This window comes from Halictus rubicundus, chromosome 6, assembly GCF_050948215.1.
Source record: "Halictus rubicundus isolate RS-2024b chromosome 6, iyHalRubi1_principal, whole genome shotgun sequence".
Lineage (NCBI taxonomy): Eukaryota > Metazoa > Arthropoda > Insecta > Hymenoptera > Halictidae > Halictus > Halictus rubicundus.
Window position 1 is genome coordinate 10,378,312 of NC_135154.1, and position 23,601 is coordinate 10,401,912.

Consider the following 23,601-nt stretch of genomic DNA (forward strand, 5'->3'; position numbering starts at 1 on the left):
TCCTATCCGGCTGATATTCGTCCGACGATCGTCTGCGGCCATTTTGCTCTTTCACAGAACTTGTATTCGCCATACAGGACTTGCTTTTTATTATAGAAATGGTGCCCCGCTGGGTAACATTTTTTTTCGAACCGATTTCTTCTGCTAAAAATTTATCAAAACGTTTGTGACTGTTGACCGTCGATTTTTAAAAGATCACATAGCTCGTACTAATAATTAGACACCCGATTTTTGTGCAAAATGGAAATTTTTAATTTGCAACAAACTGGGGGTGAAATAGTATTTGGGATTCGTCGGAACGTGGAAACGCTTTTCGGAAATGCTATAATATTTTCAGGGTCCGCGGACATTATGAATATAGATGTGACGCGAGGGAAAAGAAGCGATATTAATGCAGGAACTCGGCGGTAATTGGACCCGATAAATCTTTACGCGTAACGCGTCGCAGGATATCGTCGGTTCTTACCGCGGCGCGTTAATCTCTATTCCGTTCGATAACGATAATGTCAATTTCATCAGCGTGACCGCGAAAAAACAAGGCTTACAGGAAAGGGGGAACGCGTAACAATGATCTCATTCTTTTTATCTCGGTTTCGGGGCCTGAACGACTGACGTACATCTTCATCGATGCTCCGCTCAACAATCTTCACATTTTCTTGTCGAAGTTTGAACGAATTTTTACTGGACACGCGAAAAAATAAATGAAACGTAATTGATGGAATTAACACGTCGAAATAATTCATAGCTCAGACAGTTCTCTTATACGGATTAAAAAATTAATTTCTGCTTTTCACACAGAGATTGAAACGGTACGATATTTTTGAGGGTTGTAGCTGGATATGGAACAAGTATGAAATAATAATTGAGCCGTGAAAGTTAGCAGTCTTTTCGGAAAGATCCACCAATATCCGACTGTCATTATCTATCAAGTTTAATTTAAGTGCACACGGTTTAAATCATTGTACAGAGCGGTGGGTGTGTTCTAGATTTTATGTCGGGTATTAGGAAGTTCTAAATTGCTGGTGGAGCCAATCGCGTCGGTCCGAGCGTGGTCAGGCGTACTTAAGAGTAAATCGAAACGATCCGAAATTATTTTGATTCGAACGGGTGAGTTAAAAGGTGGTCGTAGCTCCGCGGAGCGCCGCATATAGACAGAGAAGAGAGGAGGTTGGCATAAGTCGATGTCTGCTGGCAGAAATTCAACCGTCACCGCCGGGCACACGTACACGTTCCCGCGTGTGTACACGTCCTGCCGGCACGCGCACACCATTGAAACGAGCCTCGACTGTCGTCATTGTCCTCGTAACGTCCCGTTTCCACCCACCGCGTTGTCGATTTCTTGAAACATTTCTCGAGCGCACCAATATTCTCTCGGCAGCCCGCAGCCGCGACACCAGTTTCTTGGATCGTCGTTCACATTCCGATCTTAATGACCAATTAATCTTTTCTCGTTACGTGCTTCACGCTGTCGAACCGCTCGCCACAAAAAATACCGTTCCGCCTCTCGATCGGGACGAATCTCTTGTCCCGTGACCTCCGTCGACCTCGTGACCACCAGTCTGGACGTGTGGGCCTTACGTTTCCGAGAACTCGAGAAATTCGTCTTAACGAGTCGCGAATTCCGATTCTTGTCGATCGACGAAAGATTAGGATAGGAAATAGACTGTTTAAAATACGACGGTCGCTGAACCACGTACCGGCGCGGCTGGTTCGGCGAAGATTGACGTGGAACCGCGCTCGCAAACTTTCAGCTTCTCTTCTTTTTTCAAAATAGGAAACAGATGTGTCCGCTTTTGTCCTGACGACACCTCGGCTGGCTTTCGAACACAGGGCTTATCGCACTGATGGGAAATAAATGACCGGCCCGGAACGCGTGGTTAGATGCACTTGCGTGGCTACGATTGTCGAAAATACTGCAATACACCACGGTGCAATAGCATTTTCAATTTGTTCAAACCTCCACGGTAACACGAGAACCAAATTTCGAATCATCTCTAATTGCCAAATACTGGACTTCAGATCTGTATGCGAGATGAGAATTTTCTGCGTTAAGAGAAAGTAAATGTTAAAGTGTGAAAGTTGATCATATCGAATAATTTGGCCACGTGTAATCAATTTTTAAATATTTGGTAGAGTCAGTATGATGTCGTCCCTGACGAGTTAATAATTCAGACGACATTCTGAACATTTTCTGATGTGTTAGTAAAGCCCATAGTCTAACCCACAATACGGAATTAAATCTCCCAGTTAATGGTCTCCGTTCTTTTTTTTTTCAAAATTGACTTTCCAATTCGGAAGATCGCTTATCGATCGCAACCTAGAATTTCGACCGATCCGGTACCGGTTTGACGGCCGTCCTCTGGATTGAACATGCGTCGATCGACGGCCAGCAGGATAGCAGAGAGCCAGTAGAGCAATCAAAGACATGATCGATGGCTCATTCGTCTGAATCTTACCGCTGATTGGTCAATTAAACGAGAAACACGTAGGAGAGCTACACTCTTGAGCGGTTTGCGAGAGAGGAAAGCCGCAGGGGTGGGCCTAACCCAGAAAAGGATATTTTAATTATCGTCGCAGGAGCGTATAGTCTGCCTTCGGCTTTCGAGCCGGTGTTATTGATTTTGCGTTGTATTAATTGCTACCTCGTTCGATCGGACATGAAATCAGCCCCCGCAGACTTGATTAGACACGTGGGGCTGCTTCTTCCTTATCGAGCATCGTCCTGCGACGGGCGAAATTGTACGGCATTGATCGCTGGGAAATTTGAGGGTCTTCTAGAGCCTGAAGCCGCGGAACGTTTGACAAATGCTTGCGCTCGGATTCTGGGAAATTTTGATATTTTCTGCAGGGAGATCATCCGAAGTTTATGCAATCTTAACTCTGAAACGAAGGATACTCTTTATCAATGTTTCTAAGCACATTTTTTGATGTACTTCTTGCAGATAGTCTTCTAGTCTTCTTTCTGTCCCTAATATGACCGCTGTTCGCTTCATTTAATCCCCAGAAGTCGTGCGACTAAATGACGATTTCGAAAAGTTGAGGAATTTTAGTTTAAAATTTGGAAGTGGTTTAAAAGTGCGACAGTCTCGCACAAGAGGGTCTCGCAGAACTCGCGGCGTGTGCGTTTGACGGAGTCTTGCGACCAGGTTCCAAGAAGTCTCTAATATCTCGCGCGAGACAATTATCTGTTTGAAGAGCTTTGATCGAAGGATGATAAAACGCGGCAAAAGTGTTTATCGAAACGATATTACGGGGACAGAGAGTCTTGGTAAATTGATGGCGGCGATGCGGAAAGAGTGATTCGATTGGGGCGCCGAGTCCCTCGTCCTTGTTTCTAATTTACTTTCTTTTTCTATATGTACCTTTAAGACCGAACCGAGTAAGAACGCACCACAAGTTGTGCCTCACCCGTAGAGTATGTTTCAGGCAAGGAGCAGGGAATGCCAGCGTTCGCGCGCGGACCACAGGAAGGTGGTCCGCCGGAAATGAGTGACGAAAGGTTGGCGCATATCCTCTCGGAGTCTGGCCACCTACAGATGAGGGGCGAGCACGAGGTGTCTAACGACGCCGACAGCAAAAGTCCGAGTAGGATCGGTTGTCCGAGCCCGTTCAATAAGGACAGGCTCGACAGCCAGAACAGGAGACTGAAGAAATACGAGAACGATGACATTCCGCAGGAAAAGGTAGTCAGGATCTACCAGGAGGAGCTGGCCAAGATAATGGGCAGAAGGGTGGACGACCTCCGCGGGCCCCGAGAGTTCTCTTCCAGGTAATCCTAGTGCCTACGCGATTCCTTCTAACACGTGGAAAACCCACCAAGATAATTGCCGATACCCCCTCCAACTTAGGACACCTCTTTAACCATCGTATGCTCGTCAGAAAAGTTTAATTCACGATCAGAAATGATTGGTCTCCTGATTATGCTGTCGCTGGAGTCATTCCCTCGTGGACCACACATACTATCGTAGAAAAACAAAAGACGTACAATAAATGACATAGTAAACGCATATAATCGTAAAACATTGACTAGTGTGGTCCACGAGTTCAAAAGTGTCGAATATGAGTTAGTTGTGAGTGTAAATGTTCGTCCGAGGAGCATATGAGGCGTTAAAAATCTCAATAAATCCTCGCAGCCAGCCTCGCCTCTGATCCAGCAGCGTCCCATAGATCTCGTGAGTCAGAACGGATCGTGACGACGTTGAACACTTCTGACAGGCTGACGTTCCCGTCTAAAATTATCAGGCCACTATATCTGTTTCATTACTTAACACCCGACTGTCAGGTGCTAGCGCGAATACACGCCATCACGCGGCTCGGGTAGCATACGATATCACCGTGTCCCTGCTATTGATCATTATTGAGGACAGCACGAGAGCTCGACTGATCGCAGCGCGATGTTTCCGCACTTTTTCAGTGGCGGCCAGGGTGGACTTCAGGGGATGGAGCGCACGCAGGAGGACATCCGGTTGGCGTTGGACGCGTACCATCGGGAGCTGCAGAAGCTGAACCCAACGCCGGGTCAGAACCCGTCGCTGACAGGGTTGCCGGGACTTCCTGGCCTGCCGGGACTCCTGGCGCTTCAGCAACAGGCACTCCAGCAACACCACCTGGCGACGAACGGAGGCGGTGTCCAGGATTTGAGCCTGGGCAAGATCGACCCTAGGAATAAGATGATCAACGGCATCTCCGAGGAGGAGAAAGAGAAGGTGGAGGAGGCTATGAGACACGCGGGTAGCGCGTTCTCGTTGGTCAGGCCTAAGCAGGAGACCACCGCGCCGCAATCCACCCCGAGCGGATCCAGCGCGAGCTCTCCGCTCGGGAATTCCATTCTTCCACCCGCGATGACTCCCAGCGAGGAATTCTCCGGGGCGGCGGCGGCCAGTCCTCTCCAGAGGATGGCCTCCATCACGAATAGTCTGATCAGTCAACCGTCCACGCCTACCCATCACTCGGCCAACCAGAGGCCGCTGAAAGCTGTACTGCCACCCATCACCCAGCAACAGTTCGACATGTACAATAACCTTAACACCGAGGACATCGTCAAGAGAGTAAGTTTGCCGTCTTCCACCCTCTTCGCTCGTCCTTTTCACCCTTTGCACTCGACTCACTACTCTGGGGCACCGCTAAAAATCATCTTAGCGTCATCTAAACCAGCTTGAACATTGCGAAGTTGGTCGCAATTTTTTGTTTTTTTGAGAGCTTTCTCAACCCCTCCTCTTAATACGACGTCTCCGAGACGAGTGCAAACGGTTCGAGACAAGAAGGAACGTTGAGTAATGGGACTGATGAATGATCGCAGGTGAAGGAACAACTGTCCCAGTATTCGATTTCCCAGCGTCTGTTCGGCGAGTCGGTGCTGGGCCTGTCCCAGGGATCCGTCTCCGATCTGCTAGCACGGCCGAAGCCCTGGCACATGCTCACGCAGAAAGGTCGCGAGCCGTTCATCCGGATGAAGATGTTCCTCGAGGATGACAACGCCGTGCACAAGTTGGTGGCCAGCCAGTACAAGATCGCCCCGGAGAAACTGATGAGGACCGGCGGCTACGGTGGCCTGCCTCGTAAGTTTAACTCAGGTCAATATAGATGTTTTGTTCTTTTACTAAACGCATAGTTTGGGAGCTCGATATCGCGCGCCGAATGATGCTAACCAGCAAACACAAGCGCGATTGGAACAGTGCTGTCCACCAGGTCCATCAATCCATAACAGTTCTTCAGTTGTACAAGGTTCCACACCACATGAACTAGATACAATGTAGGATAATCAGTCTCTTCCTGGACAGCACTGATCTAAACAGCGCGGAGGTGTCAACCAGGGGTGTGCGAGAACTCGAAAATGTCGAGCCAGGACGGATCGAGAATTTCGGGATTCTTCAATATTCTCTGGAGTCCCGAAAATTCTGTAGAATCCCAAAATTTTCGAAAATCCGACTCGTCGCGACCATCGGGTACCCGGCATTCAAGGCTTCTCGCGTAGCTCTAGTGGCAACTAACGAAGCAACATTCTAAGATCCATCCGAGCTTTCGGACTATAATGCGCAAGTTTGCCTGTGCGACGTCGCTTGAACGACTCTTGTCCTCTTTCAACAGCTTGTGGGACCCCGATGAAGCCTATGCCTCCCACGAAGCTGGTCCAGGAGCAGCTTCAGAACGCAGCGAAGGCGCAAGCGGCGGCACAGGCTGCAGCCCAGGCGGCGGCGCAGCACCAGCAGGAAAGCCAGATGCAGTTGGGACCTCCTCAACCGAGTCCTCAGCATCCTCAGCACCCGCAGCCACCACCTCCGATGATGCTAACCCCTCCGGGTCCTCATCTTCCTCACACGCAGCTGAGCATGCAGGAGCTGCAGAAGAAACAGCAGCAGCAACAGCAACAGCAGATGAACCTCCACTCGCCGCATCATCAAATGACCCCGTCGCCCCTTCGCGGCCTCCACCCGCACATCTCGCCGAGCGTATACGAGATGGCGGCGTTGACGCAGGATCTGGACACGCAGACCATCACGACGAAGATCAAGGAGGCGCTGCTGGCGAACAACATCGGCCAGAAGATTTTCGGCGAGGCTGTTCTCGGTCTCTCGCAAGGATCGGTGAGCGAGTTGCTGAGCAAACCGAAGCCCTGGCACATGCTCAGCATAAAGGGCCGGGAGCCGTTCATCAGGATGCAGCTGTGGCTGTCGGACGCGCACAACGTTGACCGGCTACAAGCGCTGAAGAACGAGCGGAGGGAAGCGAACAAAAGACGACGGAGCAGCGGTCCGGGTCACGACAACAGCTCGGACACGTCCAGCAACGACACGGCCGAGTTCTACCACGCCGCCTCGCCCGGTCCTGGTCCAGCGTCGGCCAAGAAGCAACGTGTCCTGTTCTCGGAGGAGCAGAAGGAGGCCCTGAGGCTCGCATTCGCCCTGGACCCGTACCCAAACGTGGCGACCATCGAGTTTCTAGCCAGCGAGCTGGCGCTGTCCTCGAGGACGATAACCAACTGGTTTCACAATCACCGGATGAGACTGAAACAGCAGACGCCGCACGGCCAGCCGGAGCCGCAGTCTCCCAGAGAACCCGGCCAGCCGTTCGACCCCGTTCAGTTCCGACTGCTGTTGAACCAAAGACTACTGGAGATCCAGAAGGAGAGACTGGGCCTGGGCAACGTGCCTCTGCCCTACTCCCCGTACTTCAACCCTAACCTGGCCGCCCTCGTCGGGAACGCGTTGAAGGAACAGTGCTCCGGCCTGGACCTGTCGATGAACGCGCTCAAGAGGGAGCCGAACCAGGAGTTCGAGGACGAGGACGTCGAGGACGCCATGAGCAACCTCGGCAGCGAGGACTCCGAGGGCTCCGCGGGTAGCATAAAGAGAGAGCCGACGGAGACACCTTCCGCCCCCACCACCGTCAGATCGAATAGAAGAAAACCTGCCGCGCCGCAATGGGTGAATCCTGAATGGCAGGAACCGCCCAGGACGGGGGACGAGGTGATCATCAACGGTGTCTGCGTGATGCAGACGGACGATTACGGGGTCAAGAGGGAGGCCGAGGAGACGATCAGGGTCGAGCCGACGCCGGTTCAGGACAGATACGAGGAGGACGCGCAGAGCGACGTCTCCTCCGTCTCTGGGAACAACGGCCAGGACAGGGATAGTCCTCTACCTAGTCCGAAGTCCGCACAGAACAGTCCGGCGACGTCGCCCAGACCGCCCTCCACGCAGCAAACGCAACAGTCCACGGAGGAGAGTCCCAAGGACAACGTGGTGAAACACGAGCCGGAAGAGACGTGGGACTATTAAGGGTGGAATGCTCTGTTCGTGTTCAGAGCTAGATGACGAGGGCGAAGGACGACGTCGAAACATGCCAAAACTGCGTACGGCCGGGGGTCTGCCGGGCGACCACGGCCTAGTTAAGTTCTTAAACGAGGAAACCAGTCATAGGATTCGGCCAGGCCTGATTGGCCGTGTCCTGCCTACCACGAGGGCATTATCATAGGGAGGCAAATACAAGTAGGATATGTGAAACAAACAAACAAACAAAAAAAAAACAAACAAAAAAAGACACACACTCACACGGACATGTGCGCGTGCGAACACGCCAGTGCGGGGGCTACCGGATAGAAAGGAGGCTGCTATCGAGGAAGACGGAGCTCAATCAAAAGAAATGAAGCGAACTGTTTTTTCGTAAAAAGATACACGTTGCCTGCTGTGCTGTGCGACGGGTAGTGCGCGCGGTTTGCACAGTTTGGCGGAATTTGTATTTGTTAAAAAGACTGTACGACGATGCGGCTTGGCGAGAGAAAAAGAGATAGAGTGAGAGAGAGTGAGAGAGAGAGAGAGAGAGAGAGAGAGAGAGAGCGAGATCGTCGCGAAATTCGCTCGAAACCAGAGAGAACCCGGATCACTTTCGTTCTGTAACCGAGACGCGAACCTAAAACGAAAATGGCCGAGCGAATTGGTTGGAGAACGGAACGGGCGCGGGTTCGTCAGAGTGCAATCTACGAGTAACCAATTGTTAGATCAAATTATTATTAATTTTATCTAATTACGCGTCGGGATGAGCGATTATTGCATAATTGTGATTCATGTTATATTGTTTATACACTTCTCCTGTCCCATAGTCGTTAAGCTGTTAATGTTACTACACTCCGCTCTCCGATTACGTACCTTCATTTTCGTCTGTTTCGGTTTCGAAGCGCGCCGCTCGATTTCGCGCGTACGAAAGGGCTTGCGAAACGAAAAATCGCGAGGAAACCGGCTGAAACGCACCGACGACACGGAACACCGGCTAACTGTTATACAATTTTCGTCTCTCGTTAAGAATAATCGTCGTTCACCGGCGGCGAGCGCGGAAACAGCGGAATCTGTCCACTCGAAATTGTTTGTTTTTCCTTTCTCGTTTTTCATTACCGAACGAAACGCAAAAAGATAGAAAGAGAGAGAGAGAGAACTAATTGTACGAGACGATCGGTGATCGAGGTAATCAGTTACTACCAATATTAACGTATTACTAGGCTTACGTTATCATTGCTATTTTATTATTACTATTATTATACAATTATTATTATTATTATTATTAATATTATTAATATTATTATTATTGGTTATATTGTATTATTTTATTACCATTCGAATTCTTATCGCGATTACGATATACGGCTTTTGAAGCCAATGTGATAGAGCTTATATGCGATGATAAAATTTAAAACAAATGGAAAACACGATCGCGCCGGGGGAGGCGGGAGAGAGAAAGAGAGCGAGAGAGAGAGAGAGCGAGCGAGAGAGAGTGAGAGAGAGAGAGAGAGAGAGAGAGAGAAAGAGAGAATGAGGAGAGGAGCATTATAAATTCTCCCCGTGCGCGTGCGCGCGCGATGCGAAGATGCGCCGGCATCTTTAAACCGGATGTTAAAGCGTGCCACCGTCAGCTCGCATCCAAACCTTGTAAATATCTGTACAAAGAGAAGAGACTCGGAAACATTACGAGAACATTACACGTACACGAATCTTGTATATTATACTTAATTACCACACTTAACTCTCTAATAGCGATATATCCACGCGGAACTGAACGCGATCGATGAGCAAAAGACTTAACGCTGAGCTTCCAATCGTCGGATCAAAGTGAAGAAAAAAAAAACCAAACTTTCCGAAGAAAAACCGAGCCCAGGGGAAACGAGAAAAACGGGGACAAACGAACGAGCGGGGAAGTAACAGTTGCAAAGTTTGGAAACGCACCGTTAAGGCTGATAATCATACGGCCGCGGCAGAAGAACATATAATTATGGATAAAGAAAATTACCGTACACTATCGAAGTCTGAGAGAGAGAGAGAGAGAGAGAGAGAGAGAGAGAGAGAGAGAGAAAGAGTGAGAGAAAGAAAGAGCAAAGTGAGACCAGTATGAGTGTTCCAATCATTTTTTTTTCTCTTGCGTGCGTGAGCGTGAAAGGGGCAAAAATTATCCTCGATATTACGAATCAAACTTGTATTTACCAGATTAAATTTTAATCTTCGATTAAATTCTAGTCCGCAGTTGAAACGAACAATGGCTACAGAGCGAAAGCGGGTGAACGTGCGAGTGAGAGAACGAATGTGAAAACGAAGAGAAAGAGAGAACGCGAGAGTGAGACCGAGCGAACGCGTGAATAACGAGCGAGACAGCCAACCAGTGAGAAGAACACTTAACAAAAAAGGGCATTGCTAATTGAGAGACCAGTGATCCGACAGTCTGTTTCTTTCTTTCGAATCTACTTTCCCGGGGGAACCGGCATCGTCATCGGCACCACACAATCTATTTATCATCCCCGACCACCGTTTTATTCGTAACGTTACGATTATTCTTACGATTATTATTCTAACTATTACGATTATTCTAAATACCCTTTATTATTAGTTTCGCCGTCGCTCGTAACTCAACGACATCGAACCAAATCAACCGAAGTTCAGGCAGAAAAAGGATCTCAAACGTCAACACGCTGTATCGTCGAACGATCGTCGATCTCGTTGGGTTACGAGGCGAGAGAAAAGAGGCTCGATCGTCGCCGATCGCGCAACTGAGCAAACCGCGTGAAACTCGACTCCCTCGGGGACGATCGGCGTGCGCGCGCGAGCGGTTTCCTTTGTTTTCTCCACTCCACTTCTTTCCTACTTTCGTTTTCCTGGTTCTGTTTCTTTTTCTTTTCATTTTTTGTTCTTACGCCAGCACCCCCCTTCGAATATTCATCTCTCTCCTCCCCGAAATATTCCCCATTCTCTTTTTCACCGTTTTTCTCCATCCTTTTGTTTCTCGAGTAAGAGAGACGCAATAGGTTCTTCTGTAGATACCGAATAGACTCTAGATAGCAGATAGCTTTAATTATTTAAGCGGAAACGGCTTTCTAGGCGAGGACCCAGTCTCGGAGGCATGGAAGTTTGTAATATAGGGTTCGTGGCGGACGACGCGAGCGGAGGTTCACACGCAGGACCATCCGGGATCGAAGGAAAAATCATATCGTAAACATAATAATGAATATTTTACAGAAGCGACTTACCGAGAGAAATAATAAACGAGAAAAAGAAAAACCGAAAAAGAATTAAACGTGGAATTTCGACGGGACGAGAATTTAAAGGAAAAAGAAAAAAACGAAAACAGGACGGGCGGTTAAACAAAACATGGTAACTGTAGATAGAGACGTTCAGGGGGGGGATGAACGGAACGGTACACACATGTCGAGGCTCTTTGCGTACACTCGCGGCCAAGCTCCGCGTCAAATGATCAAAAATTTTTAGTGGGACAAGCGGATAAAACAAAGGTATTATACACCTGCGAGAATGGAGGGGATGAGGAAAAAGAACATTGTCATTCAGTAGTGAAAATAATTGTATTAAAACAAAAAAAGATCGAGAAAGGTTTACCTAACGTAATAGTTTATTGATTTGTATTTCATTTCGAACTGTATTATAGCTTAAAGATTATCCTGTACATTGCATACACGTACACAACATACACACTCACACACGAGCACTATTGTTTTAAATTGTACGTTTATGATTATTATACGAAGATGAAAAAGAAAAATAAATAAGGTATACAAAGTATTGAAGACACACGAGAGATCTTATTCCGGGTTTCGAACGAACTCCCGGACCACCTTTGTGAAAATCCCATATCCTTTCGTGACATCAATGATGCTTGTATGACAGAATATAGTACTATGGAAGATGCCATTAGCCAATTGTATCAGAATTCTTTGGCCCAAGCAAAAATGATTTTTTTTATTCGAGTCTGAGATTTTCATGCTCCATTAGAATGTAAAATGTATTTTAATGCACGTACGAGCTCGGAAAATGCACTGTGTCGTACTTATGATGGACCAAAGTAGCAAAGAATGAGTGAGCTACTCAATCAGCTTCATATGCAGATAGAATTGATGGATAAGTTAGCAGTTTCAGCATAAGTTTATCATTCTGTAAAATATAACAATACGGTAGTACACATTTAAGCGTTTGCTTTTTGCACACTTACGTGTACCCATTTTCCAAAAAAAAAAAAAGAAAATGGGACCTAGGACTGAGTTTCGAGCAGACCGATTGAAACTTGATTCGTGACAAGTATCGGTATCTCACTCACGCATATCACCCGTTCTTCCTTCAGTTGAATTCGCAGAAGCCACCTACTTACTCCATATCCAGATTAGGTCCGGACTACAGACACTTAACTGTGCACTACTGTAGCGCCATCCCATCTCGTGGTGGCAAAATGCTCAAACTGCTAGACCACTGTTATCGACAGATGATTAAAACCACTGAAACATCGAAAACAATTGCCCTATTCGTGGCAAAACCGTTAACTAGAAAATAATCCAATGATATCATAGAATAACACTGCTAGAGAAATTCTACCTACAGATGATTAGAACCTGGAAGATAACTGTGTTACTCGTAGCAAACCGTTGAAGGTAAGAGAGGTGCCAGAGAGGAAATGAGATATCTCGTCGGTGCCGATGTCGAGTATCTCGATATTGGGGCCATTACCGACCGCTCCCAGTTACCTGGGACACAGATGAGGTACAGGAGTAGACCAATTACCCAATGTATGTCACCACATCCTACCGTATCGGTCGGAACTAATATTGTGGAACCAATATCACAGACGAGATGTAGGAGTACGCCAGTCACATTAACAGTACCACGTCGGTGTTCGTACGATACAAAGTCTGTAGGGATCTTATTGTACAGCCGCCTGTTATGCAGGTGTTTATTGATTTTTAAAAATGTCGGTATGCCAGATCGTGGAACAGGGAATTCCATGTCATGGTTGGCTCGCTTCTGTACACTTTCGTCTGCGCACCTTCCTAACTTTATCATTTGTTGGTAACATTGATCCAACGCTTCGAAGATTTCGTCATAGATGGGACTACCTGCTTAAGAAGCTGTTTTTCATCAACAGTTAAAATCTATCATTTGTTAGAGATACGATTCATGTACACACATTGCAATATTGATTCGAATTAACTGGTGCCCGAAACAAGTCTTGAACTTTGGAATATTTTAATCCTAGAACTTCTGATTTGTATTCTTTAGGAGAAGCGGTACTTGTAACAGGTTAGAGAACGCGCATATGGTGGGAGTCATTTCGACTATAAAGATTGGTGTAACAACTACATTGTTCCATTTAATACATTGTCACATATGAATATCGTTGTTATCGATAAATATGGTGTATTTTCGGCCCGTATCATTTATTCCATGTACAGTACCGGGCTCATTTATGCGAGGTTTGTATCGTCTCGTAATGCACACAATGTCCACGATTCTTCCCAGAGGGAATACGTTGGGACGCATCGATCGGGACGGTATAATATCGACTTGGTTAAATCAGCAGATCGTCGTGTATGCATGCAAACGTGTACGCGCAGTTACCCAATGAAATAAAAGAATCCGCCGTGAGGCGTTTGCTTTAATCGAGCGCACAATGCGCTCGTATAATTTCGTAATCATCCCGTGCTGGGTACAGAGCCGCATTGAAAAGCACAATTCTCGATTCAATCTATAACCACGGCCGAGAAGGGGTTGCCGGAAATTTTGACGTGTTACAGGGATCGTGGCGCACGTTCTCTCCAGCTTAACACTGCAAAATACACGTTAATAGGATTACGGGTTTTTAATAATTTACATCACGCCCGTGACGACGGGGTATAACGCGAAAGCACCGTTCGCCAACTTCCTCTAAAGGGATACCGATACGCTTATCGTGTAAAATAATTGCACATTAATTGCTGCTCGCAAAGGACGACTATTATTCGCGGGCTCAATGCTAGCCGATTATTCACCGGCCGTTTTGACGAATACAACGGCCCGCTTTGTTCCCAGATTATAATTATAATCATAAGCACGTTGTTTGCCAAATAATTCGCTGTTTGAAACCGTCGGCGTTCCCTGTTAAGACGGTGTACGCGCCTATTGTTAGTTTAAATCAGAGCGCTAGAAGGTTGAAAGAGATTTTATAGGATTTTCAGGGTTGGCTAGGATTCTGGTGAAAGTATTAAATTATTTATTAGCAAGTTTAGGACTGTCGTCGCCAGTGTGATAGCATTCCAGTTAGAGAGGTGCGAAGCCTACCGGATGCTGGCAAGCAGCGTCAAGTATAACGTAACACGGGGGCGTAAATAACGCTCGTTCCCCGGGGTCGGATCCCGTAAAATTGAACCCGGAGCAAGGGGTAAAACTAACAAACATCGGTTACGATATCCCGCGGCTATCCTGGCCGTCGGAATCAGCGGCACTATATTACGATCGTCGGATATCGTCTGTAGAAGTCCTCATTGTCGCCGAGCGGGATCTCTGGATTTTGTCCTTATCCTCGGACAACTGGCGAAAACTTTCACGATAAACTCGACGGGAACGTCCTCCGGAGTGTTCATTCCGTTCTACACGCTCGCAAACACATACACGTACACGTGAAGAGAGAGAGAGAGAGAGAAAGACAGGGACACTGTGGCTACTACCGCGCGCGCGCGCGCGCACGCTAGTTCGTCCTCCCCCTTGAGGACGCGATTTCGTAATCTCGAAGAAAGTATATAGTTATACCTCCTTCTTCCTCGCGTCGTTTCAGATGCCAAGATATAGATAGGGAACCAGGAGGGACTAAAGGTTCGAGACGGAGGAAATATGGGGAGAGGCCGAAGGGTTTTGGATATCTCATGGATTCCGGGAGTAGCTGCCCGGAGGCGTTCAACCAATTAGCTAACTCCACGGTACTTTACCCTCGAAACCGCTAACGAAGAACCCCGGCCGAACGAAGAAAATCGAGGGAGGTAGGAGAGGAAAATTCAGATATTCCTCGTTGGGGGTGGGATTCTGTTTGTAGCGCGGAGCCGCCCGCGGCTGTTCCTCAGCGTTACTGTCCTCCCGGAAGATGTGTGGCCTTCCTGCATCGTGCACCCTACCGTGCAAACAACTGTTTTCCTTACTTTATTGTTGATTTTGGCGAACGCGAGCTACTCGGCTCCCGATTATCCTATTAAGCACCCGAAGATAAACAGCGCACGCGCTCAAACTCATTATTCCCAACATAAATCGCCCTATTTTGCCTGGGACGGATGTATCGTAAGATTGCGCGAGCAACACGAATGTCGCATACTTGTAAATATTGTTTCAAGTTCAACTGCACTTAACTTCGGAGCGTGTATGGAACAGTTTTTCTAAACAATCATTTCGAAAGCTTGTTTAACCCTGTGCGATCCGAGGTGTTTTCTCTCTTTTATTTTAGCACTTGCTTCAACAGCTTTGCTATAAACCCCTGGCGGTGTTGCAACATCCGACTGCCCTTAATTGGTATTTCAGTCACAAGCATATACATTGCAACCATAAAGCACAACAGCATACGAAATGTAGTGTTTTACACGAGGATTAATGAACGCCGCAGCGGGGATCTTCAGACTGCGTCATCGAACGAGATCATCTCGATACTCCGTCTCTCCACCTCTCCTTCTTATTTCCTTCAAAGTTTAGTCTGCGAAATGTAAAGGGTAGTTCATCGAGACTCTTGAGTTTCCAGTTTGGTTGCCATTTAGCGCTTGGAAAAGTGCCTCGAGCAGCGAAACCGGTAGGCAAGCCGATGGGTTAGGTCGGAAAGAAAGGGAGGATGATAGAGGGGAAGGGAAGAAAAATATGGGAAACTCGAGGTGAAAGAGGATACAGAGGCAGGAAGTTGGTAATAATTAGATATTAAGCTAACCTCATTGTGTAATGAGAATAACAAGCAGCTACTCGAAACTTTTAAAGGGGTCACGTCACGTCGGGATATCGGTGACCCGTGCCTTCTTCGATTAACAAAACCGCTTTTAAGTTCAACGTTCGGCCACGAAAGAGACACTGGGAATGAGACTGTCCCTAATTTTCCACGATTAAGCACTTGTACAGCAACTGTGCCAAAGAAACAAGAGAAACAGATATAGTATTACTGTTATTTATACTGACGTATACCAATTTCCTTTCCAAAATAAATACTACTTCAACAGAGTGACAGAAGGACGTAAGTGACGTATCAGATAAAATTTGCAGGGTTGATGTAAATTTTGAAAAATAAAACGGAAGTTGTTCTTGGCTTAGTTAAATAGAAAAATAGCCATTAGTACATAAATGCTGAACGATTCTCGCCCCAAATCGACCAGTAGCGAGTCAGACGGGAGTCCGACACGAGGCTCCGCCCAGAGTAGGCGGGGTCTCATAGATCCCGCCTCCTCCGGCGCCAGGACAGTGCCCCACGGGGCAGTCTACGTCCACACCCGCTACAGACGCATAATTTTCAATGGAAAATTGACCCATTGCGAACCGAAGGTGTCGGATGAGCGTTTCGGTTTCCGGTAGAAGCCAAGGCTCGCGGCTTCGGTTCTCTTGCGTCAATCTCGGCCTAGTTCCCGGGCTAGGTTGTCGCGTTGCGTTCGAATTCTTGTTTATCGAAGCTTCGGGTAAATTGCCTCTGAACCGGCGGTGGATGCGTCGCGAGGAGATTTATCGTTACACCGACTTTCGTGGACTTTTCCTCGCGGTGAGCATCGGAAACCGAAGTCGACGTTCTCGCGTCGGTCCCGACGCGACGTGACGGTATAACTTTGCATAGAGCCGCCCCCGATATGAGCCGTCCCCCATGCCGCCACCTCGCGTCATCCGTATGTACAAACCCTTCCGAGTCGAATCTCGTGATCGAGATAAGGCATTCGGGCTCGAACACGAGCCACGGCTCGTTGGCATCCGCGACGCGTGATAAGCTACGACGCGAATACGAAAGAGTCCCCCTGGTGTCTCCGGCCGACAAATTTATGGCGAATCGCCTTCCTATCGCGAACACCGTGCAAACGCAACCCTACGCACGCGTCTGGTAAAACCGCGCACGGAAACGCACAGGCGTGTGAACGCACGCACGCACGCACACACACCAGCGGCAGCGCGTTCGTCGATCGTTTGTTTACGTTGCCTTGCACGAGCGCTTTTAATTGGCGACCATTGTATTTATCGAATAACGCCGGGTAAGAGAGTCAATATAAATTCATCGATGGTAATTCGATTGAAACGCGTCGTGTAAGCTCGCGTTCGGCTGCCGATATTTTTTCCGTGATATTGTTTCCGACGAAAACAACCAGGAAGGTCGCGCGCGACCCCACGGCGACCGGGCTTTTCGATCGGCCGTTTATGGGAACAATATTGGTGCACGGTTAACGGCCAATTAAATGATTCAAGAGCCGCTCGAATAATTTTAATAATTTATCCCGCGTCGACTTTGTATGGCACGGTTTTATTGTCGTCTTGGAACCGTTCTCTCTTTTAACCGTTCTCCGTTGCAATATGCTCGCCATGGTGTTTAAATGATTCGGCGTCGAATTAAGCAATGCTCGAATAAACGATGTCCAGATAATTGGGCGGCGGGGTGGGGGGTAGTATCGTGTGGATGCTACGAGAATACCGCCGCTGCGAAATGAACTTGTGTCTTGTTAAATTGTTTCGCGAATTTATATAAAATTTATAAAGTTAATTATCATCGTGCAGTTCCTCTACCGGAGTAAATCCATATATACATATATGGATCAGAAATGAATACGTTCGGTGAAATAATTACAAAGCAATACGGTAACTTCGACCGTGCATGTTGCCTTTGAGCTGTATAATTCCGAGCAAATCGCGTCCGATTTTACTTATTGTCTAATTAGTTTCACCTTCGGCTATTACGTGCACGTAACGCGCATTCGATACCTCTTTCGTTTTTAAAGTAAATTGCACTCCTATGACTGATTGGCTAATCGGAAATTCCTATCGCGAAGCGGAAGCCACGCATTCTCAGGACCCTCGTGGGCCACACAGCTACGCCCACTCAGAGCTTTCTACAAACCACGCCCCACGGAGTTCTCTATACTGAAACAACAACGAAAGCACACTTCCTTCATGTAATTTATAAGGTACATCAATGGAATTACGCGCTCCTCATTTTCGAGACACTTTACACAGGGAGATCAACGAAGCCACGCCCCTTCGAGACATTTCAGGGGAGAGAGTGTCATCAAACCACGCCCATTATGGCACTCTACGTAGGAAGAGAAACAAAATCATATTCCGCGGAGCTCTTTACGGCAAGAAACCTAAAAAAATTACACCCTTTATCTCACTCTATACAGAGAGGAAGCAAACCACGCCCTCTGTACGCACCTGGCGACAGATAGAGCGACAGAACCACGCCCGCCCGAGCAATACGCAGGGACATATCGCTGGCAACAGTAGTTAACTTTAGAATTTCATTTTTGATCGATCAAGTTTGGCGTCGAAAATCCGGAGGACGATCCGTCGGAATGGCTCGTCGTTTCCACATAATTCGATCTTCGGCGCGGTCCTCAAATCGATATCCCGCTACAATTTTTTTTTTGTGCCGCCGGTATGATCGCAGAATTTCCCGTGGATTTGAAAAATTCAGTGTTACATTGTCGAACGGTATCGTCCCGTCGCCAGCGTTCTACGCGCGTGTTCGTTGCTGGTGTGACACGTATACGGGCTGACCACCCCTTTCACACCCCTGACTGGGGCTGCGACAGTAAACGCGCGTGCACACGCGGACAGAACGGAGATGCGGCTCGCATTGTCGTTTATTTCGCTCTGCATACGGTAGGCTTGCAACGTATAAAAAAAGTCCTTTAGCATGGTTGCAGTTGAATTTGATTTTAGTCGATGTAGGTACTGTCGAGCTGGTTTCGGGGTGCCTGTGTGTCCGTGTCTGTGCGCGTGTGTGCAGCGTGCACGAGAGAGTTGGTGCGCGCTCGTGCGCTCCCTGTACTCGTCGATGTGTCGAGATACGCTGCATATCGGCATCGAGCGCGATGTTCATACCCTCCCCTACCACCCACACCCCGACATCACCCTTCTTGTCGATGGCACTCTTCCACGCATCGTTCGGAGATAGAATTTCGATTTGCTACACGTACGCGTGGTGTATAGTCGTGAAAAAGAATACGCGAATTAGGCCACTGGACCAATACCGCGTTTTCTATCCACTCTGGCCAACCCCCAACCACTCCCCTATCTATCGCTTCGCTTGGTCGATGATGCATTGTCGCATATTCGAAACTTTTTCCTCCATTACGCATTACGTTCTTTTATTTTAGTGAAATCCCCCTTCTACCGAAGACCCGATAGCTGCTGTTACAGGTAGACTGCGCATCTTGATGCAAAATGAAAATTGTTGGAATCAATTTAGAAAAAAAGTTACTATCTATTTCTTTTCTTCTCCAATAATCTGAATAAGTTGAAAGCAATATATTGGCTCTCTTGAATTTTAAAAATATTTTTACCGCCAATTTATCCATATTTTTGTGCTAGGGTAGCACTCGACTACCTTGTTGAAACGATAGAAGTAACAATATCGAGAAGAATAAATACAGTTTTCGCAGCACGAATCACGGACAAGCACCGAAATTTTAATAAATACCCGCTCGATCGCGAAGGCATTGTTGTCTATGGAAAGGGCAGATCTGTCGGCGCGGACATTCACTTTGTTTTATACATCTGGATTAATTAATTCGAATTCGCTGTCGGAATGTACATAATCCTTTCGGGGAACATAATGTTCGCCGGTGCGCGATTCAAAATTGTAAATTAGAGATTTGGAGATAATTGTCATGTCTCGCTTCTCTTTTTTGCCCCCCGGCGGGAGAGGCACGGAGGGGAAATGCACCACAATTCCATCGAAATATCAGAGCGAAACGGGTACTTGTGCTAATAGGATTATCACGGAGGCATGGCGAAAATTGATGCGTTTTTAATTAAAGTCGCGAAACGTCATTCTTTCTCCGACGACCCGCTTCACGATTTTTTAAACGTTCCACCCCATAGGAATCCATATTCTATGCCACACCTAAAATAATTGAAGGATGCAGTGGAAAAATAGGGAATGCCAATTTTAACCCCTCAAACTATACAATTAAAAACTCCCATGAACAATGAGAGGGTCCGCTGGAGAATTAAGGAAATCAAATTTCAGACCGTTTGCTCACAAAATTGGGGACTTTGATGGACAACATTGTAAACTTATAGTCTGAGAAATCAACTTTTTTTATCCGCTACATTTTGACATTGTCCATTTCTCCCCGATAAAGAGGGAATGCGGAGCTTTCAGTTACAATGAGTAACGAAGAATGGCATTCGATGCGATCGTGTATTTTCATTTCCGATGGAGAAACTACGAAATCGAGGAGCGATTTAATGGTGGCCCGATTTTAGTGTCGCGAGCATGGAGGAATGTACGATGCGGCCTAATAGAACACTGTCATTTGGCGCCGCGTCCGTTCCAAGTATAGCTTGTTGCTCAGGTCTCAGCCGTGTTGCGGAAATCGCGCGGACAGTTGTTAAACGTAAAAGCCTGTTATTGTTAGCGGCGGAACGACGGGTCGAAACACCGTCGTTTTAAAGGGATTATCTGCCGGGGGATCTAGCACCGGAGGCAGTGCATAATGAATTTTACAAATAGAATTTCATCGTGCATCGTTCGTACGCACCGATAAATCGGCGGGCCGGTTTCGGGACGCGGAGAGGCGGGCCGGGTTGATGTATTCCGAGATATTAAGCGGTTTTCACCGAGGAACGAATGGAACTTTCTATGCATGTGTCGCCGCATTATCGCCGCATTCACGCGAACGGGCACGACACGCGCGCGTACTGTATTCGCGCATCTGCGATTAATTCTGTCGATACAGCCATCATTCATCGTTGGCAGAGATTACAACTTTTCAAAATTTCCTCCGTTATCCCGCGCTTATTCCGCCCCTCTCGCTCCCACGCTGGAGAATCGACTCTGTTTCGATCGCATCCGGTCGCCGTTTCCACTTCCAGTTAAATAATAAAGGACGCGACCCGTCTATGAAAAATAGAACGGTCGTAATGAAATCGATCGACAAGCTGCTGACTCGGCTTGATTTCGTCGGAATTATTCAGACGTGTTTTTGGAACGCTGCGACTTCAGTCTCTCTATCGGTATCTATTGCTTAATATCTTTAAATCACTTGTCGTTCGTGTTTGAAAATAAGGACAAACAAGGCTGCAACCGTTTCGTCTAAATTCCGATTCTCGTTGATTTCGACGGAGTAGGTCCAAAGATAAGATAACTTGATTCGAGAGGATCCAGCCACGGGATCGTCAATCCCGTTTGGTAGGACGATCCTGGCGGAAGGGATTCTAGGAGACACAATTAAGGGTATCCTCGTCCCAATAAAGATGCCAAATAATTGGACGTAAGTGGTCCCCATGTGCATGACCAATTACCCGAGCGATATTTCTATTTGTGCTCCAGATAAATTCTATCAACATCGTTTCTGTCCTTAACATTGTCATTACCCTGGTTACGTTTTAACGTCGAGTCTTTTTTAAGGATGCTTGTATCGTTTCATGCTGTCCTTGTTTTCGCCTCTCGACAATTTATAACGATCTGAATGGGACGCGCGGGGGCAGGGACGCGTGGCCCTCAAAGCGAAAAGGGAATAAGCACGGAGCAGCGCGACGTGGACCGATGCAACGTTTGTCCGTGTAATTATACAATGTAATTAAACGTGGAAGATCGGAACACGCGAGAGGAAACGATAGACGACGACGACGACGACGACGACGACTACGCGAGTAGACTCGCCGATACCGTGCACGCACGAACGGAGGGTTTAATAATTTTCCTGTTACCCCCGTCACGGGTTTTGCCACTCGGCCGACTCAATTATACGCCCGGCGAAATAATCTTCATTCATTAATGTTTTAATAATCATAAGGAGAAACGCCCCGGGCGCGCGAAGCCGTTGAAGCACGGAACGACTGTCACGTCGAGTGCCGTAGAGCACACGGCCGAGCACACTTCAGCAGATCATTAGTCGGTATAATCATCAGCGGACCTTAAAAATCCACGGAGCCGTGAATCCGCGACAGGAAAAATTGTAACGAATTATACGGATTTTTGCGCCGCCCTCGATGACTCCCACCGTTCTATATAATTAACGCGCTGTCACTCGCTTCTCAAACGAATCCGGAATGTCTCCGACGCGACGGCCAGATTAGATTTCTGTTTGCTCGATGTCGCAATTTCAGCTGAAACTTCTGCCTCTCCTCTTCCAAAATGCAGCTCGAATGTTTCGCTTACAAGCCTCTTTCGCCGAAAACAACGCGTTCTTTCGACTCTGTTTCTACGTAATCTAGAAGCTACAGCAGCGGAGACTTAAGTACCCTAATACTTAAATTAACGCTACTGTAATTCCTCGATCGCACCGAAACCAAACTGCATACAGTGAATTCTCGATATGTGTCAACAACACTGGTCTTGTCAGCGTCATGTATCGTCCAGGAGACACACTCGATCCGTGTTATGTTTACACTCCTCATGCTTACACTTCTGTATACCCCGCGATAGTGGAGATAATTCTGCAACGTTCATCATCCAGGCCTTGGCGACATATACAGAGAAATCACTGTGTTGCAGCTATTCCATTTTTTCAATTTGACACTGCACACTTTTTAACACGTTAAATGTCATAGAATCGTCACGAGACCACTGAATATTACTTTATCAATACTGGCATTAACTAGATTACAGTGCAAGTAAGAATGTTATCGTCAAATAATTAACAAATTGAAATTAATAACGTTGAACGTTCCCATAAACGAGATAGTCGAAACAGGCGCGAAAATCAACGGATTCAAGATGTGTTTGGAAAAGGAGAAGCAGAAGTTCCAAACACAGAATCGCGCAAAAAATACAAGTGACAGAGCTCGCGTATCAACCTAATATTTCGGGCAGCAATTACGGACGCGCAGCTCGCGATCCCGGGGCTCGAATACGTTTATTCATCGTCCTGCGCGGCGCGGATTAAAAGGATAGAGCGAAACGAAAAATAATTATCAGTTTTCCAGCTCGGACGATTTTCACCAAATATTTCCCGATCCAAAAAACGCTCCGGGTCCGAGCCGCGGATATACACATACACATATATACACACATTTATAAACCGCGAAATTCCCGGTTACGTGCAAATTAATTCCGCGGGGCCGCGTTATAAACGACTTGTTATAAACAGTGGCGAGAGAGCGGACGTGCGGAGACAGAAGGCGACAACGACGGCCCCGGTACGTACACGGTAAACGTGTCAATTACCATTCCGTTCGTTCGTTTAATACAATTTGTCACATGCGAATAAAATAATTCACAACTATCAAACACAGTGCGCGCGGCCGAACTTAAGTGCGTGTATTTGAAGCGGTGTCCCGGAACACATCGCATCGCGTCCTGGAATTTGATTTTCAAGTGATGCTCGGCAACGGCGAGGATCGACACGGTTCCGATCCAGCGCATCGATCAGCATGAATTTCTGGACGCGTGTTGCGCGCGTATAAAGCAGATGATTGTCAAAAGTACGTTTGCACGCGCGCCACCGGAATGATATGGAAATTAGCCGTAGGCTCGCCCATGGGAAATGACCAGCTTCACCTAGTTCGCGTCTCATTCGCGCGAAACGCTGCCTTTTTTGTTTTTACATCCAATTCCGCGTACCAATCCCATCGATAAAATCACTCTTTTGTTTGCTGAACGTTCGCTAATCATTTACCGTACGATTCGCTCAAATGTTCCAGAGAA

At 47.3% G+C, this 23,601-nt stretch overlaps 1 protein-coding gene across 5 annotated transcripts in view; it reads left to right on the forward strand.

Moving 5' to 3' along the window:
- The window catches only part of Cut (homeobox protein, cut), a 133,505-nt gene extending 122,429 nt beyond the window's left edge, over positions 1 to 11,076 (forward strand). For 2 of the 5 annotated variants that reach the window (XM_076789845.1, XM_076789847.1), the window contains exons 6-9: positions 3,415 to 3,769; positions 4,391 to 5,048; positions 5,300 to 5,573; positions 6,088 to 11,076. In XM_076789845.1, the coding sequence (XP_076645960.1) occupies positions 3,415 to 3,769; positions 4,391 to 5,048; positions 5,300 to 5,573; positions 6,088 to 7,778 (2,978 nt within the window). In that variant the 3' untranslated portion in view covers positions 7,779 to 11,076. The remainder of the gene's footprint in view (positions 1 to 3,414; positions 3,770 to 4,390; positions 5,049 to 5,299; positions 5,574 to 6,087) is intronic. The other 3 variants (XM_076789850.1, XM_076789849.1, XM_076789848.1) reach the window with 3 other exon arrangements.
- Positions 11,077 to 23,601: the final 12,525 nt, after the last annotated feature.